Source organism: Juglans microcarpa x Juglans regia, chromosome 4S (assembly GCF_004785595.1).
Source record: "Juglans microcarpa x Juglans regia isolate MS1-56 chromosome 4S, Jm3101_v1.0, whole genome shotgun sequence".
Lineage (NCBI taxonomy): Eukaryota > Viridiplantae > Streptophyta > Magnoliopsida > Fagales > Juglandaceae > Juglans > Juglans microcarpa x Juglans regia.
Window position 1 is genome coordinate 318964 of NC_054601.1, and position 24982 is coordinate 343945.

The 24982-nt window shown below is 39.4% G+C and overlaps 2 protein-coding genes and 1 long non-coding RNA gene across 3 annotated transcripts in view; 2 read left to right on the forward strand and 1 right to left on the reverse strand.

The window, feature by feature from the left end:
* Positions 1-15773, forward strand: part of LOC121263821 (phosphatidylinositol-3-phosphatase SAC1) — a 35668-nt gene extending 19895 nt beyond the window's left edge. Inside the window, 4 exon segments of the mRNA XM_041166902.1 lie at positions 11712-11924; positions 12558-12749; positions 13123-13234; positions 15307-15773. Of these exon segments, the coding sequence (XP_041022836.1) occupies positions 11712-11924; positions 12558-12749; positions 13123-13234; positions 15307-15552 (763 nt within the window). The 3' untranslated portion in view covers positions 15553-15773.
* Positions 1466-7362, reverse strand: LOC121263822. The gene is made up of 3 exons (XR_005940356.1): positions 7158-7362; positions 2090-2094; positions 1466-1727 (listed from the first exon to the last, which is right to left on the reverse strand). It is a non-coding gene; the product is annotated as an uncharacterized LOC121263822 (long non-coding RNA).
* Positions 15774-16982: 1209 nt separating the features above from the next.
* On the forward strand, positions 16983-24892 carry LOC121263827 (threonylcarbamoyladenosine tRNA methylthiotransferase). The gene is given in 12 exon segments (XM_041166907.1): positions 16983-17016; positions 17019-17149; positions 17228-17266; positions 17977-18068; positions 21241-21490; positions 21693-21812; positions 21887-21962; positions 22355-22563; positions 22873-22981; positions 23250-23342; positions 23649-23809; positions 24187-24892. Coding segments are annotated over 12 exon segments (1857 nt in total). The 5' UTR covers positions 16983-16997; the 3' UTR covers positions 24745-24892.
* The last annotated feature ends 90 nt before the right edge of the window (positions 24893-24982 follow it).

The following is a 24982-nucleotide window of genomic DNA, read 5'->3' on the forward strand; positions in this document are numbered from 1 at the left end:
TAGAAACGGGTACTAGGAAATCATGAAAGTTGAGACCATTAAAGTCTATAACAGTGGCCCACATAAGTAAAGCCTTCTAGAAAAAGCTCAAACTCTTCCAAGGAGCGCTCTCGATCCTCAAAATTTCGATCATTCATTTCACTCCAAATGCACCAAAGTAGACAAATGGGAGCCATCTTCCACACAGCTGCAATCTGTGGTATCCCTTTGATCCCTCTCCAACTAGCTAATAGGTCAACCACCCTCCCCGGTATAACCCATGCTAATCCCATTTTGCTGAAAAAGTCATTCCATGAGGCCCTTGCAAACTCACAATGTAGAAATAAATGGTCCACTATTTTGCTGCTATTTCTGCACATACAACACCAATCAATAATGATAAACCCACGTTTCCTTAGGTTGTCAATGGTCAAAACCTTCCCTAAGGATGCGGTCCCCAAAAAAAAGAAAAGAAAACAGCTTCAAGAGGTGCTTTACTTCTCCAAATGCTCTTCCAAGGAAAGTGATTACTAGCTTGAGTAGTGAGAACCCATAGAAAGAGCATACAAAAAACTTTCCTTTACTAGAAGGAGACGAACCAACTTATCCACCGCTGTAACATCAGTTCCAATGGTGTATAACAAGTTAAAGAATTCAACAAGGACATCAACCTCCCAATCATGTGCCTCCTTAATGAAACTGACATGTCACTGTTGTGAGCCATTAGCAATTTCCCTTAAGTCAGCCATTAGTGATGTGGCAAAGGCTCTATGGGATGAAATTTTTATAAGGCTGGACATTGCTTGGGTGATGCCTAAGAGGGTGGTGGATCTTTAGACTTCTTGGAGTGGAATACAAGGAAATCGCCAAATAGCGAATATTTGGAAGATGGTGTCTTTATTTCTTATGTGGTGTATATGGAATGAAAGGAATGGAAGATGTTTTGAAAATAGAGAACATTCATTTGGGGGGGGGGGGGGGGGGGAGAGAGGGGGGGGGGGGGGGGGGAATTAGAGACTTATTGTTACAATCTTTGTTACTTTGGGCTAAGGCTATTGTATTTGAGGGGGATAGTTTTAATGACTTGTATGCTTCTTTTTTGTCTGTAGGTTGTAATTAGGTATTTATCTCTTGTATACTACTTGTGTACTTGGGCTATGCCTGATTTTGAGGATCAATAAATTTTATTAATTATAAAAAAAAAGTAATTTCCCTTAATTCAGCCACCAAAGCATCTTGTTCCCGTGCAATTATGAAAATAGAGATATAAACATCATGCCAAAAACTGATTCTATTATCATCCCCTATACACAGCCTAGTGTGGCTAGAGAAAGACCTCCAACCTTTCTGGATATGTTTTCATAACCCCACTCCATATGCCTCCTAATTTCATTAGAGTACCAACCCCGCCTCATACTCCCGTACTTAGTATCAGTTACCACTTTCCAGCTAAATGGCTTAAACTCGTCAACAAGTCCACTCCACAGATCAAAGAATACTCTCTCTAATCTACCAACCTATTTTTTGTCTCTTTTCCCTATACCAGCAGGAGTGGCGGCTCGTATCGAGAAGTTACAAAGAGATTTCTTGTGGGGAGGAATGGGGGAGGAGTTCAAGTTCTATCTAGTTAAGTGGGAGACGGTGTATCGTCCTATCTTTAATGGTGACTTGGGTGTAAGAAATTTGAGGATGTTTAATCGGGTATTACTTGGCAAATGGTTGTGGAGATTTAGCAAGGAACCAGAGGCCTTGTGGAAAATGGTGATTGAACATAAATATGGTGATTTGGGGGGGGGGGGGGAATGGTGTACTAGAGAAGCTAGGGGGGCTTATGGAGTGGGCCTGTGGAAACATATAAGAAAGGGTGGGGGGTCTTTAATCGACATTCTAGACGTCAGGTGGGCGTAGGAAACATGATTAGATTCTGGAGAGATGTTTGGTGTGGTAGCAGTGCCCTACAAGAGCTGTTTCCTTCACTTTTCCAGATTGCAAGTGCCAAAGATATCACAGTGACCTAGCTATATATGTAGTTGAATTTATTATACTAGTTACTTTGAGATTTTCTCTCCGTACACATGCACACTTTTTCTTCTCGTCTGCTTCCTGTAACATTTCCTTCATCGTCAATGTTGCGTTAATTGATTTTTTCTGAAGTGGTAATGGTTATGATGGGTCGTTTTATAGAAGTAGTTATTGAATCCAAGTGCTTTATTTTGTCAAAACTTGGAGGTGGTGGTTTGAGAGTCACTGAGCGAAGCTGGAAAACAGAGCATTCGGTGATGCTGGGGTATTGTTCAACTCAGTGGCTTGGGAAAGTGTTAGAGGAGAGCCTAAGCAGGGGGAAGAAGGAGGTATATTCGGCAACACGAGATGGTTTTTGTAGTATTATTGCTGAACGATGTGCAAATAGGAGAGGGAGATATCTTGAAATTTCAGAGTATAACCAAGGGGGGAGGAGGAATGTTTTATGTATTCCAAAAGGTGAGAATGGATGGGGTTGGAGGAAGATGAGGGAGGTGCTGTTAGAACAAGGGAAAGAGGACACTAAAGTAGGTGGTTTGCCTGGTGGAGGTCAACCGAGTAATGGAAGAGGGAGACCGAGGCACCATACGCGGTCGTATAAAGAGGTCCTCTCTTCGTTGATACTGAAAACTGTGAAGGAGAAGGTGGGTGGTGCGAAGGTCTCTGACAGGGGCCAGGGGCTATGGCGTCGTGATGGTGCGTCGAGCCATACCCATGGTAGGGCCTCTGTGGCGTGTTAGGAGACGTGGGAGGTTCGACGGAAGCTGCTGGAAATGCAGGGGCAGTTGCGTTCCTTGCAGAGAGATATGGCTGCGATAGTAGCCTTTGTCGGTCCGTTTAAGGAAAAGGAAGCAGCGTTTAATTAAAAAGCTAACATGCAGGGCATGGGAAGTGGGCCGAGTAAAGCCCATAAAGGGGCCCAACAGAGAGTTAAAAGGGGAAAGGGCTGGAATGTCTGGCGTAGGATGGGTGGGTTGTCCCGGCGCTATGAGCAGGACCTGTATGGTGGGGTTGGCTCAACCCAGGGCCCAAAGTTGCAGGCCAGGTCCCTTGGTGTATTGGGGGTGACTTCAATGTGGTTCGTTTCCAGAGTGAAAGTTTTGGAAGCAGAAGGTTGAGGCCAACAAGTTTGGAGTTCTCAGAGTGTATCTTTGACTTGAACTTGATAGACCTTCCACAAGTTGAGGGTCCAGCCACATGGTCAAATAATCAGATTTGGTCCTGCTTGGATCGTTTTTTAATTTCACCCGAGTTGGAAAGCCATTTTCCGGATGTATGGCAAAAGTGTTTGGTACGTCTAGCCTCGGATCATTGGCCTATTTTGCTGGATTGTGGAGGTATTCGTAGCGGTAGAAGGTATTTTAAGTTTGAAAACATGTGGTTGAAGTCAGAAGATTTTGTGGAAATGGTTAAACAATGGTGGATGTCGTATCATTTTGAAGGTACACCCAGTTTCATTTTTGCAAATAATCTGAAAGCCTTAAAAAGAGACTTAAAGGATTGGAATAAACAGTCTTTTGGTAATGTGGAGAAGAACAAAAATACCAAGTGGATGGAAATTCAGGATTTAGAAAGATTTTAAGAAGGGAGGCCACTTACTGAGGAGGAGCAAGCACAAAAAACTTTGCTGGTTGCAGATCTTGAGAGGATAATTCTACAGGAAGAAATGTCATGGCGCCAAAAATCAAGAGCTCTTTGGTTGAAGGAAGGGGATCGGAGTACGAAGTTCTTCCATAGAATTGTAAACTCTCATAGAAGAAATAATAACATTGAAGTGTTGAGAATTGAGGGGGCCGAGAGTAGAGAAGCAGAGGTTATTCAAGACCACGTGGTCAAGTTCTTTGAAAAGCTTCTCTCTGAGCAGGTGGGTTGGAGGCCTACTTTGGATGGATTGGCTTTTGACACTATTGAAACAGGGGATGTTGCCAGGATGGAGATGGCTTTTGAAGAGGTAGAGGTTTTTGATGTAGTAAGGAAGATGGCAAAAGATAAGGCTCCCGGACCTGATGGTTTCTCTATGGATTTTTTCCAAGAATGTTGGGAGGTGATGAAAGAGGATCTTTTGAAGGTGTTTCAGGAGTTCTTCTCGGTAGGAAAATTTGAGAAAAGTCTCAACACTATTTTTCTTGCTTTATGTGTCGTTTGGATTCGAAGATGAGTTGAGATGGGTTGTGAATAGTAATGAGATGAGTTATGAATAGTAGTGGGATTTGTGAGTTAAAGTTGATGAATAGTAATGAATAATAGTGAGATGAGTTGAAATAAGTTAAGTTGAGATGAGCTGAGATGGGTTGTGAATCCAAACAGGGACTTAATCCCTAAAAAGGTAGGGGCCATTGAGATCACAGATTTTCGGCCCATTAGTTTAGTGAATGGTGCGTATAAGATCATTGCAAAAGTGCTTGCCAATCGATTAAGTGGGGTCTTGGGGAAGATTGTTACTAAACCGCAGAATGCTTTTGTTAAGGGTAGACAGATCCTTGATGCGGCTCTAATTGCTAATGAATGCTTCGACAGTAGATTGAAGCTGGCAACTCAGGGATTATGTGTAAGCTAGATATGGAAAAGGCGTATGATCATGTTAATTGGGATTTCCTTCTTTATTTACTGGGTATGTGTGGATTTGGAGAAAGGTGGAGGTCTTGGATCAGATGGTGTATATCCACGGTATGACTCTCAGTGTTGATCAATGGCAGTCCAGAGTGTTTCTTCTCGAGCTCTCGTGGTTTGAGACAAGGGGATCCGTTATCTCCTTTACTTTTTGTTATTGTTATGGAGGCACTAAGCAGGATGATCTCGGCTTTAGTGACTAATGGGTTTGTCAGTGGTTTCCAGATTGGATTGCCAAGTAGGGGTATTACTACTATTTCTCATTTGCTGTTTGCAGACGATACACTTATTATGTGTGAGGCTGATCAAGCCCAGTTGAGGGCTGTGAAGGTGCTGCTGCTGTGTTTTGAAGCAGTGTTTGGTTTAAAAGTGAATTATGATAAACCCGAGTTGGTGCCGATTGGAGAAGTTCAGGATATAAGGGAGTTGGCTGTCACATTAGGTTGTAAGATAGCGTCTCTTCCTATGACTTATCTGGGATTACCGTTGGGTATAGCACCGAGGGCACGCTCGATTTGGGATACAATGATTGAAAAAGTAGAGAGGAGACTGGCAGGGTGGAAGAGAATGCATTTGTCGAAAGGGGGTCGGATTACGTTAATCAAAAGTACACTTTCTAACCTACCCACCAACTTTCTATCATTATTCCCTTTACCGGCAAGTGTGGCGGGTCTACTTGAGAAGCTACAGAGAGATTTTCTGTTTGGGGGGGGGCTTAGGAGATGAGTTTAAATTCCACTTAGTTAAGTGGAAGATGGTATGCCATCCTATCTCCAATGGTGGTTTGGGTATTAGAAATTTGAGGTTGTTTAACCGGGCATTACTTGGCAAATGGTTGTGGCGATATACCAAGGAACCAGAGGCTTTATGGAAGACTGTGATCGAAAACAAATATGGTGATTTAGGGGAGGGATGGTGAACTAGAGAAGTTAGAGGAGCCTCTGGAATGGGGCTATGGAATCATATTAGAAGAGGATGGGAGGTCTTCCATCGTTACACTAGACTGCAATTGGGGACAGGTTCCAAGATCAGATTTTGGAAGGATGCTTGGTGTAGTAACAGTGTTCTACAAGATCTGTTTCCTTCTCTTTTCTTGATTGCAAGTGCCAAAGATGCCACAGTGGTGGAGGTTATGGAAGTCTCAGGTAGGAACATTCACTGGAACATCAATTTCAATCGAGTTGCACAGGATTGTGAGATGGAGAGTTTTGTAGATTTTTATAGTCTCTTGTATTCTGTTCGTCCAAATATCTAGCATGAAGATGATTTGTGGTGGAGTTCTGCAGGGAAAGGGGTGTTCTCTGTTCGCTCCTTCTATAAGGTCCTCACACAAGTTCTAGAGATACAGTTTCCCTGGAAAAGGCTTTGGCGTCATAAGGCTCCTCCTAAAGCCTCCTTTGTGTGGGCAGCGTCTTTGGGCAAGATTCTCACCCCGGATAATCTGAGAAAGAAGAGGATAATCATTGCAGATTGGTGTTGCATGTGTAAAAGTTGGGGTGAGTCAGTGAATCATTTACTTTTACACTGCGAGGTAGCCAGGACTCTTTGGGATGAGGTGTTTAAAAGAATGGATTTAGCGTGGGTTATGCAGTAAACCGTTTTGGATGTATTGGCTTGCTAGACCTCAATTCGAGGGGTGAGACAGATCAAAGCGGTTTGGAAGATGGTCCCTACCTGTATTATGTGGTGCTTATGGCAGGAGTGCAATGAGAGGATTTTCGAAGACAGAGATCTTTGGAGGAGCTAAAACTGTTATTTTTTAGGACTCTTTGTACTTGGGCCATTGCTGTAGACTTTAATGGCATGGACCTTCATGACTTCTTAGTTTCTAGTGCTTACATAATTAGGGCAGTGGCAGAAGTTATGGGGATCTCGGAAGGGCGGATTCATTGGAATATTAACTTTAGTAGGGCGGCACAAGATTGAGAAACGAGTAGTTTTGTAGATTTTTATAGCCTAATATACTCCATATGACCGAACATGCAGCATGAAGATGGTATGTGGTGGATACCTATAAGGAAAGGCGTATTTTCTGTCTGCTCCTTTTATAAGGCTCTAACACAAGAGCTTGATAGTCAGCTTCCTTGGAAAAGGCTCTGGAGGCACAAGGCACCCCCTAAAGCCTCTTTGTTTGTGTGGACAACTTCATTGGGAAAGATTCTCACTACCAACAACCTAAGGAAAATGAGGGTAATCATTGCAGATTGGTGTTGCATGTGTAGAAGAAGGGGTGAGTCAGTGGATCATCTTCTTCTACATTGCGAGTTAGCAAGGGAACTCTGGAATGAGGTATTTAGTAGACTAGATCTAGCATGGGTTATGCCGAAGACTGTGGTGGCAACGATGGCGTGTTGGAAAAACATCAAAGGGATGCAGCAGATCAAAGCGGTTTGGAAGATAATCCCTATATGCATCATGTGGTGTTTGTGGCAGGAGCGAAACGAGTGTACATTCGAGGACAAGGAGAGATTGGTGGATGAGCTAAAAGTTTTATTTTTTAGACTCTTTGTACTTGGGCTATTGTTGTGGACTTTGATGGCATGGACCTACATGATTTCCTTGCTTCTAATGCGCCTACTTAACTAGGGCATAGGAGTTTTTGTAATTGGCATTTTGCCCATTCTTTTGTTAATAAAAGGTGTTTTACTTGTTAAAAAAAAAAAAAAAAAGTCCACTCCACAAAAAATCTCGTTGGAGTTTCTCAATCCGCAAGGCAACACTAGCTAGGAGAGGAATAATGATAAGAAATATGTGGGAAGGTTTGAGAGGGTACTCTTTATTTTTTTTAGGTAAAAGTAAAATTTTATTGATATAAAAGGCATCGCCCAAGTACACTAGTAGTATACAATGAATATGTCTAATTACATCTAAGCTCTAGTGAGAGTTGCAAGCAAATCATGAAGGTTGTCCATATTACAAATAATGACCGAAGCCCAAGAAAATAATTTATTGTAAAAAAATCGTGTCATCTCATCCACAGAATGCTCCATGTCTTTAAAGCACCTCTTGTTTCGTTCCAGCCACAAGCACCACATAATGCAGTGATGGATCATTCTCCACACAGCAGTGATGTGGGCATTTCCACCAATACCTCTCGATCAGCACATAATATCCCTAACTCTTCCAGGCATGACCCACGCCACCCCTATCCTATTAAAGATCTCATTCCATAAATACCGAGCCACTTCACAATGTAATAAAAGATGATTTACTGATTTCTTATCACTCTTGCACATAAAGCACTGATTTGAAGTAATGAGACCACGTTTTCTCAAATTATCCGAGGTGAGAATCCGCCTAAGAGATGCAGTCCAAACGAAGAAGGCAATCTTAGAAGGTACTTTGCATTTCTAGATAGCCTTCCAAGGATAGCTATGATCATTAGAAAATCCCAAGAGAGCCTTATAGAAAGATCGCATTGAGAATTTTTTATTTCCACTAGGATTCCACAACAGCCTATCCCTCATCTCATTACCAATTAGCATATAACGAATCAAAGAAACCAGTAAACATGTCCAACTCCCAATCTTGAGCCGCTCTCGAAAATCACACATTTCAATGGACAACACCGTTGGAGAGTACCAATAACTTAGACACAACAACCTCTTTATCACAAGCAATTTGGTAAAGCATAGGAAACACCCGCTTTAAAGCCGTGTCACCGCACCACACATCGTGCCAAAAGTAAGCATTGTTGCCTCTTCCATTTGCAAATCTGAAAAACTGAGAGAATCTTCCCCATTCAGCTCTTATGTTTTTCCACAATCCCACACCATGTGCCCCCTTAACTTCACTAGAGCACCAATTCCCCCGAATGCTCCCATACTACGACTCTTATCACTTCTCTCCATAAGCCCTCTCCTTCCCTATGATACCTTCACAACCATTTCCCCAAAAGTGCTTTGTTGAAGACCTTTACATTACGCACCCCCAGTCCACCACATATTATTGGTGAGCAAACTTTATCCCAACCCACAAGATGGAACTTATGCCTCATTTGTTTTTGTTGATGAGATGAGTTGAGATTAAAGTTAAAAATTAAATAAAATATTGTTAGAATATATTTTTTTAATTTTATTTGTGTTTTGAAATTTGAAAAAGTTGAATTGTTTATTTTATTTTGTATGAGAATTTGGTAAAGCTATAATGATTAGATGAGATGAGTTGAGTTGAGAAGTTTTCTGAAAACAAACGAGGCCTGTTAAAGAAAGTTATGGAATCACCCGAAGTGCACTTGCGGGAAACTCCTTGCCGAGGGTCTGTGCACCCTTGGGATTAGTTGGGATGTTGTTCTTGGACATCCGATGCCAATAATATAAAAAAAAAGGTGTTACGGAAAATTTTCTCAATACGAGAAGCCACACTTGCAGGTATCAGAAATAAGAAGAGAAAATAAGTGGAGAGATTAGATAAAGTGTTCTTAATGAGTCAATCTACTGCCCTTGGATAGATATATCCGTTTCCACCTGGCTGATCTTTTTTCAAATTTTATACACACCATCCCAAATAGATTATGTCTTGAATGCAGCCCCCAATGGAAGACCGGGATAGTTCAAGGGCAGCGAAGCAATCTTACAACCCAAGATAGTTGCCAAGCCCTAAATAATGTTCACACCACCCACAGGAACCATTTCAGACTTTGAGAGATTTACCTTCCAAGCTTGAAACTGCTTCAAAACAAAGTAATACAGCCCTCAAGTACTGCATATGCTCACTGTTCGGCTCACAAAACAGCAACGTGTCATCAGCAAATGGTAAGTGAGATATAGTGATACCTCCCACCGAGAATCCAGCAAAAAAACCTCTATTAATAGCTGCACTCAACATTCGAATCAATGCATCCATAACAATGAGAAACAACAAAGGGGAGAGGGGATCCCCTTGTTTTAATCCCCTAGAGCTGTTAAAGAATCCTTCTGGTGCTCCATTCAACAAAACTGAGTAGCGAACCGTAGTTATACAATGCCTAATCCATGAAATCCATCTCTCCCCGAAGCCTTCTCTCTCAAGTAGATAACACAAAAAATCCCAATTAACGTGGTTGTAGGCTTTCTCCATGTCGAGCTTACACAAGAGTCTGGGTGTACCCTTCTTGAGTCTACAATCTAGGCATTTGTTGGCAATCAACACCGAATCCAAGATTTGTTTCCCCTTCACAAATACATTTTGGGGTTTTGTTATAATACTACTCAAAACCTTACTCATGCGATTGGCAAGCACCTTTGAAATAATTTTATACACCCCATTAAGGCAACTAATAGGCTGAAAATCTTTTACCTCCACTGCCCAACTTTCTTAGGGATAAGAGCAATGAAAGACGCATTAATGCTATTTTTAAATTTATCGAAAGTGTATAACTCTTGAAAAACTTGCATAATATCCTCTCCCACCACATCCCAACAATCATGATAAAAGGCCATCGAAAACCCATCCAGTCCTAGGGCTTTATCCTTGGCCATCCCACGAAGTACCCGAAGAACCTCCTCTGCTTCAAAAGGTCTCTCCAACCACACAGAGCTTACTTGATCAATATTTTCAAAAGGCATACGATCCAATACCTCTGCTTCAAAAGGTACTCTTTATTAATGTTATCCAACCTCTTTTAGACAAATACAACCTTTTCCACTCAGCCAGCCTTTGCTCTATCTTCTACACCTAATCCCAAATAGTCATGGCTTTGGATGATGCTCCCAGTGGAAGGCCAAGATACCTTCATAGGCAGTGAAGAAACCACACAGCCCAATGTGTTGGCCAGCCCCTTGACGTTGCGAACGTTACCCACAGCAACCAGCTCAGATTTAGAAAGATTTACTTTTAAACCGGAGACCTCTTCAAAGCAAAGCAAGATAGCCTTTAGAGATTGGATATGACCTTGATCTGCCTCACAAAATAACAGTGTATCATCAACAAACAAAAGCTGCGAAATAATAGTAGAACCATGGTTTGCATCCCCCACTGATTACCCTGAGAAAAACCACCCTCAACTGAAGCTGACAACATTCTGCTTGGAGCCTCCATGACAATAACAAATAAGAGGGGGTGATAATTGATCACCTTGACGCAACCCCCACGAACTGTTGAAGAATCCCACAGGATCACCATTCACCAAAACCAAGATTCGAACTGTTGACACTCAACGCCTCATCCACAACCTCCATCTCTCCACAGAACCACATCTCCTCAACAAATAAAAAAGGAATTCCTAATTAACATGACCATAAGCCTTCTCCATGTCTACTTTACATAAAATACCTGGAACTCTTGACTTAATCCTGCTTTCCAATTATTCGTTAGCGATGAGGACCGAATCCAAAATTTGTCTTCCCCTTACAAATGCATTTTGAGACTTAGAGATGATTATATCCATGACTAAGCTCATCCTATTAGCAAAAAATTTTAAAATTATCTTGTACATACTGCCTACAAGACTAATAGGACGGAAATCTTTCACCTCCATTGCACCAACCTTTTTGGGGACAAGTACAATGAATGTAGCATTAAAACTCTTCTCAAATTTCCCAAAAATGAAAATTCATGAAAAACCTACATGGCATTCTCTTTCACCACCTCCCAACAAGTCCGAGAAAATGCCATAGTAAAACCATCAAGGCTTGGAGCTTTGCCTCTATTCATTTTTCTAACTACTTGTTGTACCTCTTTCTCTTCAAAAGGTCTCTCAAGCCAAACCATACCTGTCTGATCCCCTCAAAATATAGACCATCTAATCTAGGCCTCCAATCAAAAGGTTCCGAAAGCAACTCTTCAAAATGTCCTGCAATGTGATCCTTGATCACTGATTGGTCTGAGGAAACAATGCCATATATGGTCAGGGTCTCGATGGCACTGTTCCTCCTATGTGAGTTGGCTACCCGGCGAAAAAACTTTGTGAATTTATCCCCCTCCCTTAGCCACGATGCCCTTGACTTTTGCCTCCAAGAAATCTCCTCCATTAGGATCACCCTTTCTAGTTCTTAGATGACAAGGCTTTTGCGGGTGTTCTCTACTTCTATACCCTCCAAACCTTGTAACTCTTGTTTACCTTTCTCTTTAGTCTCTGTTTATTTTACTTTTTCTTTGATGTATACTTTTTAATTTTGCAGTTCGCAATCTGATGCCAGGCCTGTTGGGGGAGCTGGAGTTACTTTTGCCCCTATTCCAGCATGCAGGGAAGACTTCTCACGGAAAAAGTTGACGTCATTTGATAAATTGATAGAGAGGACATGTAGTTCAATAAGGAATGTTAGACTCTGTAGGGAACCGGAACAAAGACAAGGTGCTGGTACAGGAAATTCCAGTGTGGCACCTGATGCAGCGTAATTATTTCCTTTCCTTAACCATTCCCTTTTGATGATTTGTATCCTATGTTTACCTTCCGTGATAATCCAACTCCCAATTATTTGCTTATGCATCTCTATCTCTCTCTCTCTCATCTGCTGTGATTATTCAGTTATGTAATTCTGCTGGTGTGTTTGATCTGCAAAAGTCTAATACTTGCAACTGTTACTGCAGTTTTTTATTACGTAAGAATTATTTATTTTTTTTGTGTGCAATTTGTGTTGCTTCATGTCATTGACTGTTTGTATTACTCAAAAAGGTTGTACATCTCTGTCCTTTTTTTCTTAATTAGACTTTGTTTGCCCCTTTGATGTTATGCTGACTATGTTGCTCCTTTCGTTTTTATTAAACACTTCGAATTTATGTTATGAGGACAAGTGGAAGGAATTTCCTTATCTTCATATCTTTCTGCTTCCAGTTTTTGTGTATAGACCACTTAAAGTTAATTGCGGATGTGTGTGTGGTAAATATGTAATAATTTGGGTCTTTTTATTCTTTGGGTTGAAAGTTTTTACATCACAATGGGTTGTATGGTTGTTGTGATACAAAGAGAGGGTCTATATCATTGGCAGTCGAAGCATTGTTATTGAATCATATTAATTTTTGTCCAGTGAAATACAGCTCAAAAGCCCAAATTGGCTTTTTGGCCAGAGAAAGTATGAAGAAAGTGGCTCTGCTCCCAAAGGTGCTTCACAGGAAATTGCAAATGGAGGATCTCAGGATGACAGAAGAGTTGATGGTTTATGTGACCTAAACTGGCTTTCTTCTGCTAGCGATAGCAATGAAGAGGATATCTTCCAGGGGTATATATCTAAAAATCTTTTGTTTTCCATAACAGAGACCTCTTTACTTATTCTGTCATTTCAAGCATCTCTTCAACATGACCAGAGGTATGTTCTATTTGCACACTTTGCGGTAAAGAAATTAAGAAACTTCAACTCGGGTATCCCACACAGATTGGACTTAAAAAAAAAAAAAAAAAACTTTTGAATAGCAGATGAATTGTGAACGAATGTTTTAGAATATTTATATATTGTTTTTGCCTGTCAAATTGATTCGGTAACAGCATGTTAAAAGTGGTTACTGTTATAAAAAAGTAGTTATTGTTTATCTCTATTGTGTGCGCATTGGCAAGTTCATGGTTAATTCATTTATTTGTTGTTCTTTGATTTCAAGGTACCTTGCAATGACGTCAGTTGATGAAGATAACGGTTGGTATGGTGGTACACTGCTTGGTGATCAAGATGAGAACAGTGAGATATACAAGCATTATGCTGCATTCTGTCAGGTAACAATATTTAGAACTTTCGGATAATTTTATTATTTGGCCGTCATTCTCTTAAAAGTATTGAGACCATTTACAATATGGTGAGAGATGGCTCCTGTAGTTTATAAATCTCAGAGCTTGGTTTTCAAGATTGATTTTACACATTACTGTGAGAGATGTCTCCTTGTGCTTTTTTTTTTTTTTCCAGGATTTTATAGGGCTTTATAGATGGTTGAGTGGGATTTTCTTGAAAGCTGAATTTTCACTGGTGTTGGCTTTGTTTAAGTTGATATCTTCTTCCTGCTTAAAAGCATTTACCAGTAAACAAGATGTTTACACTGAAGTCTTATGAGACATTTTTGATACCTATTGTTAAAGTTGAGATGTCTAACAAACCAATATATAGACGAACTAGTTAAGTACTTCCGAGTTGTGATGAAATGATCCTTTTATGGAAAGGCTGATCAAATTGATCAAGGCCTGGTTTGGATAGCAAGAGCCTCCCATCCCATCTCATTTTATCTCATCTCAATATCTAAATACCATAAACGCAAAATTTCAATTTTTTAACTTTTTCATCTAATCATTACTTAATCATTACAACTTTCCCAAACTTCCAAACAAAACACACAAAAAATTTCAATTTTTTCAAATCTCAAAGCAAAAATAATATTAAAAAATTATATTCTAACAATAATTTAACTTTATAATATTTTTATTCAACCTTTTCTCTCTCTTACCCAAAATTCTGTAAAACATCTTAACTCAAATCATTTCACTACTATTCACAGATCATCTCATCTCATTTCACTACCCAAATGAGGCCTAAGTTGTTGATGCCTATTTTTGGGCTGGGCAATCAATAGTGGTCGGATAGTTTAGAGATGGCAGAGGCGGAGGTTGCATAATCGGAATGAAGAAAAATAAATGTAAGTAGGGAAAAATAATTGGGACCAAAATTTATGTGGTTTGGTGTTATGACCTACATCCATAGGGGTCTGTAGGGGTAAATCCACTATGAAAATATACATATTACAACGGAGCTTCCAAATCCTCTTTATTACATGAATAGAGATGAAGTAGTGAGAATGAAGATGAAGGAGAAAAAGGTCCCATGAGAGGCACCCCTTAAGTCTACAGCCTTTTTTCTATACCAAGCTTCTCTCTTGCCTGTGATGATTGTTTTTCTTTTCTTTTTAAATTGGTGTGTCATCTCTCTCCAGTTGGCTGAGCAATTGGTAGGGCATGGATCTGGTAGTGGCGTAGTGCCTGTTGCTTTTGGACAATGGACTTTATAATCTTCAGGCCCTGATAGCATGCAATCGAGACCTGAACCTTGCCAGTTGCCACACCAACTGAAGAGATATGGCACATAAACTAGTAAAAACAGAACAATCATCACAAGCTAGGGAGACGCTTAGTATCTTTTTTATTTTTATTGGCACCGGGTGTTCGGGAATAGCATTCTGGCTAATCTCGGGGTTGTATAGGCCTTTGGCAATGAGTTTCCCGCAAGTGCACCTTAGATAATTCAAGGGAAAAATCCCCTAGTTAGATGACCCCGAAAGATTGTTTGCACTCAAGGGGATTTGAGCCTTAAACTTGGGGGGAGCATACCCCCAAGCCGCCTTTACCACTTGAGCCAACTCCTAGGGTTTAGGGAGACACATAGTATGTTAAAAGGGGCGTAGACATGAGACCTTTTTCTACCTAATCTTCATTCCTATTTCTTCTTCTTCCTCTTCATTTTGTAACAAAGAGAACTTGAAAGCTCCATTATAATTTGTATATTTTCAGAGTTGATTTACCCTGCCCGGACCCTTGTAGGCATAGACAATAGTGCCAAACAACATAAATCTATGTCCTATATATATATATATATATAGATATATCCCAACTTATATTTATGTTTCTTCATTACAATTATACAACCTCCGCCATCTGACCAACTGTTGATAAAACGGAATAAAAAAATGTTACTGGTTTAAGTCTTGTATGCTTTGTTGGATATTATGGGACTTGTCTCACATTCGTGTGTTGTGGTACAATTCATTTGATCGGCATAAATTTCTCATATATTTTGGAACCTGCAGGGCCCTGCTATGGAACCTTTTGAAAATGATAGTGAGAGGGAGAAGCACTATGCTGATGCCCTATGCATGGGCACCGTTGACATTGTAGATGATGCTGTTGAAGCAGAGATGCGAGCAGCTCTCAAGGAGTACGATCAAATTGGTGCTGATCTTGGAATCGTCCCTTCTTCATGTAAATCCTTTACTGAAGATCTGAGCTGGTTGACAAGGTGGATAATTGGGGAAGAGAAGGTGCAAAGATTCTGAGAATTATCCTGTGTAGGAGAAGAGAAGGTGTAAAGAATCTGAGAAGAGCATGAGGTCTTGCAATTATTTCTCTGATAACCGAAGTTATTGTATTCACATGTTTTCGATTGTATCCTCAATTACATTGTATTCATTCTGTAATTATGCCTGTCGATTGTAAACATAATAATTTACAATGCAAAAGTTTTTCCAAAAAAAGGATACTTTGTATGTGACCTTAATCAGGATGGTGCATGAACACGGTTACTCTCTCTATGCTCCAAATCAAGGATGCCAAATTTCTTTTTATTTACATGGCCAAGCCGTTGATTCAGATTGCTTATTTACATGACTAAATAAGCAAGTACACGTAAATCGCGTCTGAACTTTTAAGCATGGGGTAATAAGCTGCCATCTTCATTGACAATTACACAGATAGAAGCAGTGAGTGCCGAGGAATAATACCGGGATTGCTAATACAGGCTATTACAGGTTGCAAGCAGGAATGGTCATGGTCTGGGGAGCTATTGGAAGATATCAAGCATCTCTTTTCGTTGAGATCAAACTGGCAAGCCTTGTTCACATATAGGGAAGGAAACAGTGCAGCTCATACTCTATCAAGGAAGGCATTACAGATGGATGGAGAGCAAATATGGATGGAAGAGGGACCAAATGTTATTTATTCTGCTGTAATGAAAGATATGGCATGTAATTGACTCTTTTATTACAGGTGAATAAGAATGAGAATGAGTACGGTTTTCTCAAAAAAAAAAAAAAAATTACTTATGAGATCCGTCAAATAAATCAATATGAGATGTTTATTATGTGGAAGGGGGAAGAATTGTTACAATAAGTTTGATAAATTACTTAGTCTGAGTGAGTGCGGTGCATTTCTAATGAATTCTGAAAAAAAAAAAAAAAATACTACAATCACAAAAAGATCATATAAAAATAAATACAAATTGACATATTTTTATATAATACGTTAGATTTACTTTTAAAAAAATATCTTTACAATTTAACGAATCACATTAAATTACAGTAATTTGTAGACTTAAGTTTTGTGAAATCTTTTTATTGCTAAAGCAGTTCTGATTCCTCTCTTCCAAAATTCTCTAATAAAACTCTCTCAAAAACAAAAAGGAGGGACAGAAATTTCTTGATTAGTTACAAAAAAAAAAAAAAAAAAATCTTATTCCTTCCGTTGGTTAAATTCTAGTTTTACATAAGGTATAAGACATTACAATTGGTATTATTATGTTGTAAAGCCATTTTAAATGTACATAATAGCTGTTTATTTTTTTCAAAAAATAAAAAATAAAAAATTGAAAATTAGGGTCATGGTTGGATTTTGCAAACCCGCTATGGGCTTAAAAGGAGCCCATGCTCGACTACTGTTTTAGCATACAATTTGTCAATTGCACAATTAACTGTGGCATCGCCTCTTCTCTCTCTCTCTCTCTCTCATGGACGACATAGAGGATTTGTAGTGGGAGCTGGTGCTCCTCCTGGGTTTCGCTTGCCTTTGAGCAGCGTTGGAGTGAATCTCAAGAAGAAGAGGAACGATAAGTTCTATCAAACCCAAGACTCTCCCTCTCCCAAAATCCCTGGCACTCAGGTCTCTCTCTCTCTCTCTCTCTCTCTCTCTCTCTCTCTCTCTCTCTTCCTTTCAATTATAAGCTTCTTTCTCTTGCAGACGATATATATTAAGACCTTTGGGTGCTCACACAACCAGGCAAGTCCCCCCCCCCCCCCCCCTTCATTTCTTTCATTTTTTTTTTTATTTTTTTTTTTTGAAGATGGTAATTTACTATATTTCTCAAAAGGTCTCACAATTTATTTTAGTGGACGCATTCGGTTGATTTCATAATTTAGGACCTTCAATGGGCCGGAGAGAATGCTGTTGCAGATAATTATGGTGAACAATCTTTAAGTTTGAGAGAGAACTGTTTTGCTAGCTGAGAATAGGAGGAATATTTCCTCTCACTAGAAAGGAGCTTGATGCAAATTGTTTAGGAAATTTTGGCTTCATTGGTTATTGGAATAAATATTGCATGATTGTAGAATTGGGTATTTTTTAAAAACCTTTAAGAAACAAATTTAATGGCTTTATGTGGTCTTGGAAACAAGTTGAACGAAAGAAAGAAAAATGGATGGCAAAGGAAAATGTAGGAGAATAGTTGGCGCAAAACCTGTCACTTCGATCGTCAAAAGGGATCATTATCATGTTTGCTTCCCTTGTGTAAATTCTAACGCTAATTGTAGAAAAAGTGCCAACTGGAGTTGGAAGAGGTTAGAAATTGTCAGTTAATCTGCAGTCCTGTCTTGTTTTAATAAGATTTAAGCTAGTATCACCTGCATTTATTTTATTCATCAATGGTTGTTAGGGTGGAATTCTTTTTCACTCTATTTAAATGTTTTCGTCCCATTTTTGCATTGTTTCAGAGCGACAGTGAATACATGGCTGGTCAGCTTTCAGCTTTTGGCTACTCGTTAAGTGGCAATCCTCAGGAAGCAGACCTGTGGCTAATAAACACGTGAGCATCATTTTCTTCCACCTTATACATAAGTGCTTTTATTTGAACTTGTGATTCTCTTAAGACTAGTTGTCTTGCCCTGTATCTTGAGGGGTTAGGAGGTGCCTTTTTCCCTATACAAATCTTTTTCTAAAATTTAAGTTTCAAACTTCACAAAAAACAAAGCAAATGCCTCAAATTGGTAGTTTTAAATTGTATCGTAATTTATTCATAAAAAAATTGTGTGTACGTGGGCAATGCCTATTTCTTATTCTATTAATAAAATTTATTTTATCCAAAAAAAAGATCATAATATTTCTTTTTTCTTTTTATAACCAAGAAAGATAGTTTTATTAATACGAATAAAATAGGCGAAGTCCATGTACACAAGGAGTATACAAAAGAAACACCTGAATACATTCTAAGAATCAGAATACGATAATAGAAAATCATGAGCATTAGCTCCGCTAAGCACTAAAGTGGAAAACCAAAGCAGCAAGGTGTGCACAAAAAAATGTTGTAGTTCCTCCAAAGTGCGCCCCTTACCATTAAAACACTGATCATTCCTTCCCATCCAAATACATCACATGATACACAAAGGGACCATCTTCCAAACCGTAGTCACCTGAGAACAACTGTGAAGACCGTTCCAATTAGCAAGAAGGTCTACCACTCTCAAAGACATCACCCAAGCCAAATCGGTTTTATAACAAATTCCATCTCATAGTGTCCTGCCACCTCACAATGCAAAAGTAAATAATCCATTGATTCCCCATGCTTCTTGCACATGTAACACCAGTCTATAACAATTAAACCGCACTTCCTCAAATTGTCCGTCGTCAAAATTTTCCCAAGAGAAGCAATCCATATGAAAAAAGCTACAGACCTCCAAATACACTTCCGAGGAAAAGAAAAACAGTTTTGAGATGTCAACAGCTCATAATACAATCAAACTGTAAACTTATTGCTCCCCTTGGACCTCCACAACAGCCTATCCCCAACATTGCTACCAAGCCTCAAAGAGTATAAAAAACTAAAAGAAAGCTGAAACTTCATCAAGTTCCCAATCATGCACAGCTCTTGTAAAACAAACATCCCACTGTAAAGAACCATTAGAACGGACTAACATATATGAAACAGAGGCATGCCGATCAGAAACTAGACGAAAGATGGCCGGCCGGAAACACCCTATTGAGAGTGCGTTCACCACACCAAACATCAAACAAAAATCAGATCCTAGAACCCTCTCCAACTGCATAACTAACATGGCTTGCAAAACTCTCACAGCCCTTTCTAATGAATTTCCATAGACCCACACCGTACACCCCCTTACATCATTAGAACACCAACACCCCCAAGCACTTCCATATTTACAATCAATAACCTCCCTCTAAAGCGACTCCCCTTCCGATTGATATCTCCATAATTTCCCCAACAAGGCTTTATTAAAAATCCTCAAATTAAAAACCCCCAAACCTCCATTAGAGATGGGAAAGCAAACTTTATTCCAACTAACCAGATGGAACTTGACTTCCTCTCCCATTCCACCCCACAAGAAAGCATAAAATATCTTCTCAATCTGGTTAGTCACCCCTACATGCAAAGGAAATAACGATAGAAAGTAAGTGGGGAGATTGGAAATGGTGCTCTTGATTAAGGTAATTCTACCCCCTTTTGATAAATACATCTGTTTCCATCCAGTCAACGTTGTTTCAATTTTCTCAACAACCTCATCCCAAATAGCTTTAGCCTTAAAAGGCACCCCCAACGACAGAAGGCCCAAATATATATATATATATATTGTTTTATTGGTACCGGGTGTCCAAGAACAGCGTCCTGACTAATCCCGGGGGTGCATAGACACTCGACAAGGAGTTTCCCGTAAGTGTACATCAGGTAATTCAAAGGGAAAATCCCCCAGTCCGATGGCCTTTAGAGATTGTTTGCACCCAAGGGGATTTGAACCTTAGACCTGGGAGGAGCATACCCCTAAGCCCAAGGTCTTTATTCATTGGCAAGGAAGCAACTTTACAGCCCAAAAACTCACTAAGCTATTACTGGTGCGCACCACCCCACCAGTACCATCTCGGACTTTCCAACATTCACCTTGAGACCCAAAACAGCTTCAAAACGTAATAGCACTGGCCTTAAAGGTTGAATATGGCCATGATTAGCATCACATAAAAGAAGAGTATCATCTGCGAAAAGAAGATGAGAAAGTATGATAAAACCATTATTAGCATCTCCCACCGAAAAATCGGAAAGAAATCCCCACCAATGGCGGCCTTCACCATCCGACAAAATGCCTTCATGATAATAACAAAAAGAAAAGGGGACAAAGCCCTGTCTCAAGCCACGAGAGCTATGGAAAAAACCAGTAGGGTCGCCATTAACCAACACCGAAAACATAGTAGTAGAGACACAATGCCTAATCCACAAATACCACCTCTCCTCAAAGCCACATCTCCCAAGCAAATAAAAGAGGAATTCCCAATTCACATAATCATACGCCTTTTCCATGTCAAGCTTACAAAGAATACCAGGAACTCCCTCCCTCATTCTACTATCTAAACATTCATTAGCAACAAGAACTAGAAAATAATAAACTAGAAAACACAGGGATTTTGAGTCTAAATGAGGTCTACAGCTACTTCTCTCATCTAAACCCGTCCACATGCCTTCTAATCCCTTCTCTTGACACACTCTTTGATATCATCTGAAAAGTGAGAATAAGATAATGGGTGAGTTTGACAACTGTACTAGTACGCAGTACATGAGCTGGTTAAGCATAACAATGCAATAATGAGACATTCTTGAATTTCACCAGGTAGTTTTAGCCAAAAGGATCATAATGCCAAAAGAGCTCATGACTACACTTTTCATGCCATAAATCCCATTCTAATGTTCAGATACAGATTATAATGCCGGAAAGGTCACCACAGTAGTTTTAGCGAAAAACTCAATTTCCTCAAAAACCAACCTTGGTTATTTTTTGAAAGTCTAGCATAGATACACTACTTACCTAATTCTGATTTGACTGGGCTTGTAACTGTACCGTAGCAACATCACTTTAAGTGTAACCCAATAATTATCTAAGCTACCAAAACGTAAAATATTCTAGCATTATACATACATTAAAATAGGTATATTTGAATGAATTGATTTTCTTGTGAGATTCTATCAACTGATGCAGATGCACAGTCAAATCCCCGAGTCAGTCGGCCATGGACACTCTAATAGCAAAATGCAAAATTGCAAAAAAGCCCCTAGTGGTGGCAGGGTGTGTGCCTCAAGGAAGTCGAGACTTGAAAGAGCTCGAAGGGGTCAGTATAGTCGGAGTCCAGCAAATTGACCGAGTGGTTGAAGTTGTGGAAGAGACCTTGAAAGGTCATGAGGTGCGGCTATTGAATCGCAAGACATTGCCAGCGCTTGACCTCCCGAAGGTGCAAATTGTAGATTCCCCTGTTGCTGTATTGCAATATTACCATGTTTCAAGAATTTTCTTTTGGAGCCACTTCTATCTCATTGTTGGATTTTCTTTCAGTTCATTTGAAAGGAAAAAAAAAAAAAACTTTTGGATCTGTTGCCACGTTTATGTCAAATTAGCTTAGAAAGATGGAGCATTAACTCAACTGTGTCCAACAGGTGAGAAGGAACAAGTTTGTTGAGATTCTTCCAATTAATGTTGGTTGTTTAGGTGCTTGTACTTATTGCAAGACAAAGCATGCTCGTGGTCATTTAGGGAGCTACACGATTGATAGCCTTGTAAGTATCATGCCCTCGGTATTTATTATTTGCTTGAATTAGGTTTCTATTTTATCAGAATTTTAACTTTGCAGGCCGGGCGTGTAAAATCTGTTATAGCTGATGGAGTGAAGGAGATATGGTTGAGCAGTGAAGATACTGGAGCCTATGGTAATAATAGTGATCTTTCCATCATGTTGCCTGTGTTACTGTGTAAAAGCATTTGCCAATAATATGAAGTCCTGTTTCTGTGGAGTCTTTTCATGAAAATGACACCGGTGCTTTTTGTTGTAGTTTTTGTATTAATCAAAGGGAAGTAGATATGTGAGTTTCATCTTTTTTTTCATGGTAAAGTGCTCCAGGTTAAAAAGAACTAAAATGCAAATGCCGCATTCAAAATGTTCTTTTTGTCTAATTTCGTATTTAACATCATAAAGTGTGGGCAAACTGCTGAAGAAACTTGATTAGACCTGAGGCAGAAAATTACGCCAAAATTAAAAGGAAAATTAAGGCATTGCTTATATTGTATTGTACAATAACTATGGTCTCCTGATGCTATCTAGGTCGTGACATTGGGGTCAATCTTCCAACTTTGTTAAATGCTATTGTTTCTGAGCTTCCTCCTGATGCAAGCACGATGCTTCGGATTGGGATGACAAATCCTCCTTTTATTCTCGAGCACTTGAAAGAGATAGCAGAGGTTTTGTGTCACCCATGTGTATACTCATTTCTACATGTACCAGTTCAATCTGGGAGTGATGCTGTCTTACGTGTGAGTCCTAACACACCTGTTTCTTTCTATAAGAAAATTGACACCATTTATTATTGTTGAGATCTTTTCTATTCTTCATACTTTTTTCCTTTAAAAAATTGCATGTTTATAAGCACAAGCTCATAAATTGTTTTTTTTCATCAGTAAATAGGAATTTTATTAAAAATAGGCGAAGCGAAGTACACAGGACATAACGAGCTCGTAAATTGTTGATGCCTAGAGTTCCATTATGTGTTGGTTTCTTATACAAATAATTATTATGTGTTGGTTTCTTATCCAAATAATTACTTTCCTCATATATTTTCTCAGGCAATGAATCGGGAATATACCGAGAGCGAGTTTAGGACTGTGGTTGATACCTTGATTGAGCTTGTGCCTGGGATGCAGATAGCAACCGATATCATATGTGGATTTCCTGGTTTGTTCTTTTATGTACTTTTTTTACTTTGGTTGGTTAATTTTTGTTATTAATTTACATGGTTAGTGCTGAAGTAGAATACATCAAATGTTTAGTGTGCTCCAAATGATAAATTGCTTGTGGGTTTGATGTAATAACATTTGGCTAATGGTGAAATTTTATGCTACTCAGGAAGCAATTAGCAAATTTATTAGAGAAACATGAAACTGAATGTTATCATTCTGGAATTCTTTAGAATAATATTCATTTCTTGGGCTTCTTTTTTCAGGTGAAACGAATGAAGATTTTGCTCAAACTGTCAGTCTTATTAAGAAGTACAAGTTCCCTCAAGTTCATATATCTCAGTTTTATCCTCGACCAGGTATCCTCTTCATGACATTGTACAGAACTTTCCAATGCGATTTTCTAGCTTCTTTATATTCTAGCAAAGTTATATTGGCAAAAAGCTCCTCATGCCTCTGGATTGCAAAAGATATGTTGTTTGGCAGTAGACAGAACATTTTAATTTATGAAGGGTCATGACCAGCATAATTTGGCTGTAATACACATCTCAATGCGTTTTAGTATCTTACTCCCACTTTTTGGAAAGTGAAGAATGTGGAACTTAAAGTAGTTAGCAAAATATCTTCTGACCATTTTCTGTATTTCATCTTTATTCCAAATTTAGGGACGCCTGCAGCAAGGATGAAAAAGGTTCCAAGTGCTGTAGTGAAGAAACGAAGTCGTGAGTTGACTTCTGTTTTTGAAGCCTTCACACCATATAATGGAATGGAGGGCAGAATAGAAAGAATATGGATAACTGAAGTTGCAGCAGATGGAATTCACTTGGTAAGACTGTGCAAGGGTAAAAATAATTTTTTCTCCATGCATTTTGAATTCCCGTGGGGGTTGAGAGCCTAGTTTCTGTTTACTTTTCCAGTGCAACAAAACCTGATAATGGTTGTTTGGATGACATGTTGCTATTTGTTTTCATTTATGTTTTTTTCTTGCAAGGGATTCTTCCCTCAAGTTGCATCAACTTCATGAAGATTAATAAAACCTTGCACTCACTTTTTTTTATAAAAACTTCCTCTCCCACACCCCCCCTCCCCCCGTGCGAGTGAAAAAACACACGGTAGGAGTCCATTTTTTACGTATAAAATATAAATTTTCAGTGTACTGCTTGGTGTTTCTTTTTTCTGACCGAATGTTCCTTCATTGCCAAGGTTGGCCATACCAAGGGATACGTGCAGGTGCTAGTGGTTGCTCCAGAAAGTATGCTGGGAGTTTCAGCTATTGTGAAGATAACATCTGTTGGAAGGTGGTCAGTTTTTGGAGAGGTGATGGAGACTATCAACCACAAAAATCATAAATCAGCGTCGAGAAAGGATACTAGTGAGGATAACTTTTCTCCTTGCTCTAACGCTTGTGAAAGTTATGAGTGTACAAGAGAACGGGAACCCTGTGCTTGTTGCGGACCTGAAAGCTGTGTAGGACAGACTACTTTAGAGGAAAGTGCTGCTTCAGGGAATTCCATGTTTCCAGAAGATCTAAACAGCCGATACTTGATCGGATGGTTATTAAGAAAGCGGAAGAACCACGCCAACAAAAGAGTGGAGGGAGAAATTGCGTCGGGATCCAAGAGAAAGCAAGAATGGACCCAAGGAAGCATTGGTGAGTGGAGTGTAGTCGATAAGGCCCTGCTGGGTGGAATGCTTATGAGTTTCTTTGCTATCATGGCTTTACTGATACTTCTAGGTATTCGGTCTCTGTCATCCAATTAATGGAAGTCTTTTTCTTTTTCTCTTTCTCTAGGAGCATCGAAGAAAGATTTGCCGAGGTTGAATGATTATTTTTTTTTCTTTCTTTTTAATTTTTGTTTTTGGAGGTGAATTTTGTTAGACGAATGTTATGCGGAATCTTGTTTAGTAATCGTTTCAGTTCCTCCGACCAGCTTCATTCATCTATCTAATTTTTAGATTGGGCGCGCGGGCGGCAGTAGTTGTAGTTGAAGTGTACTAG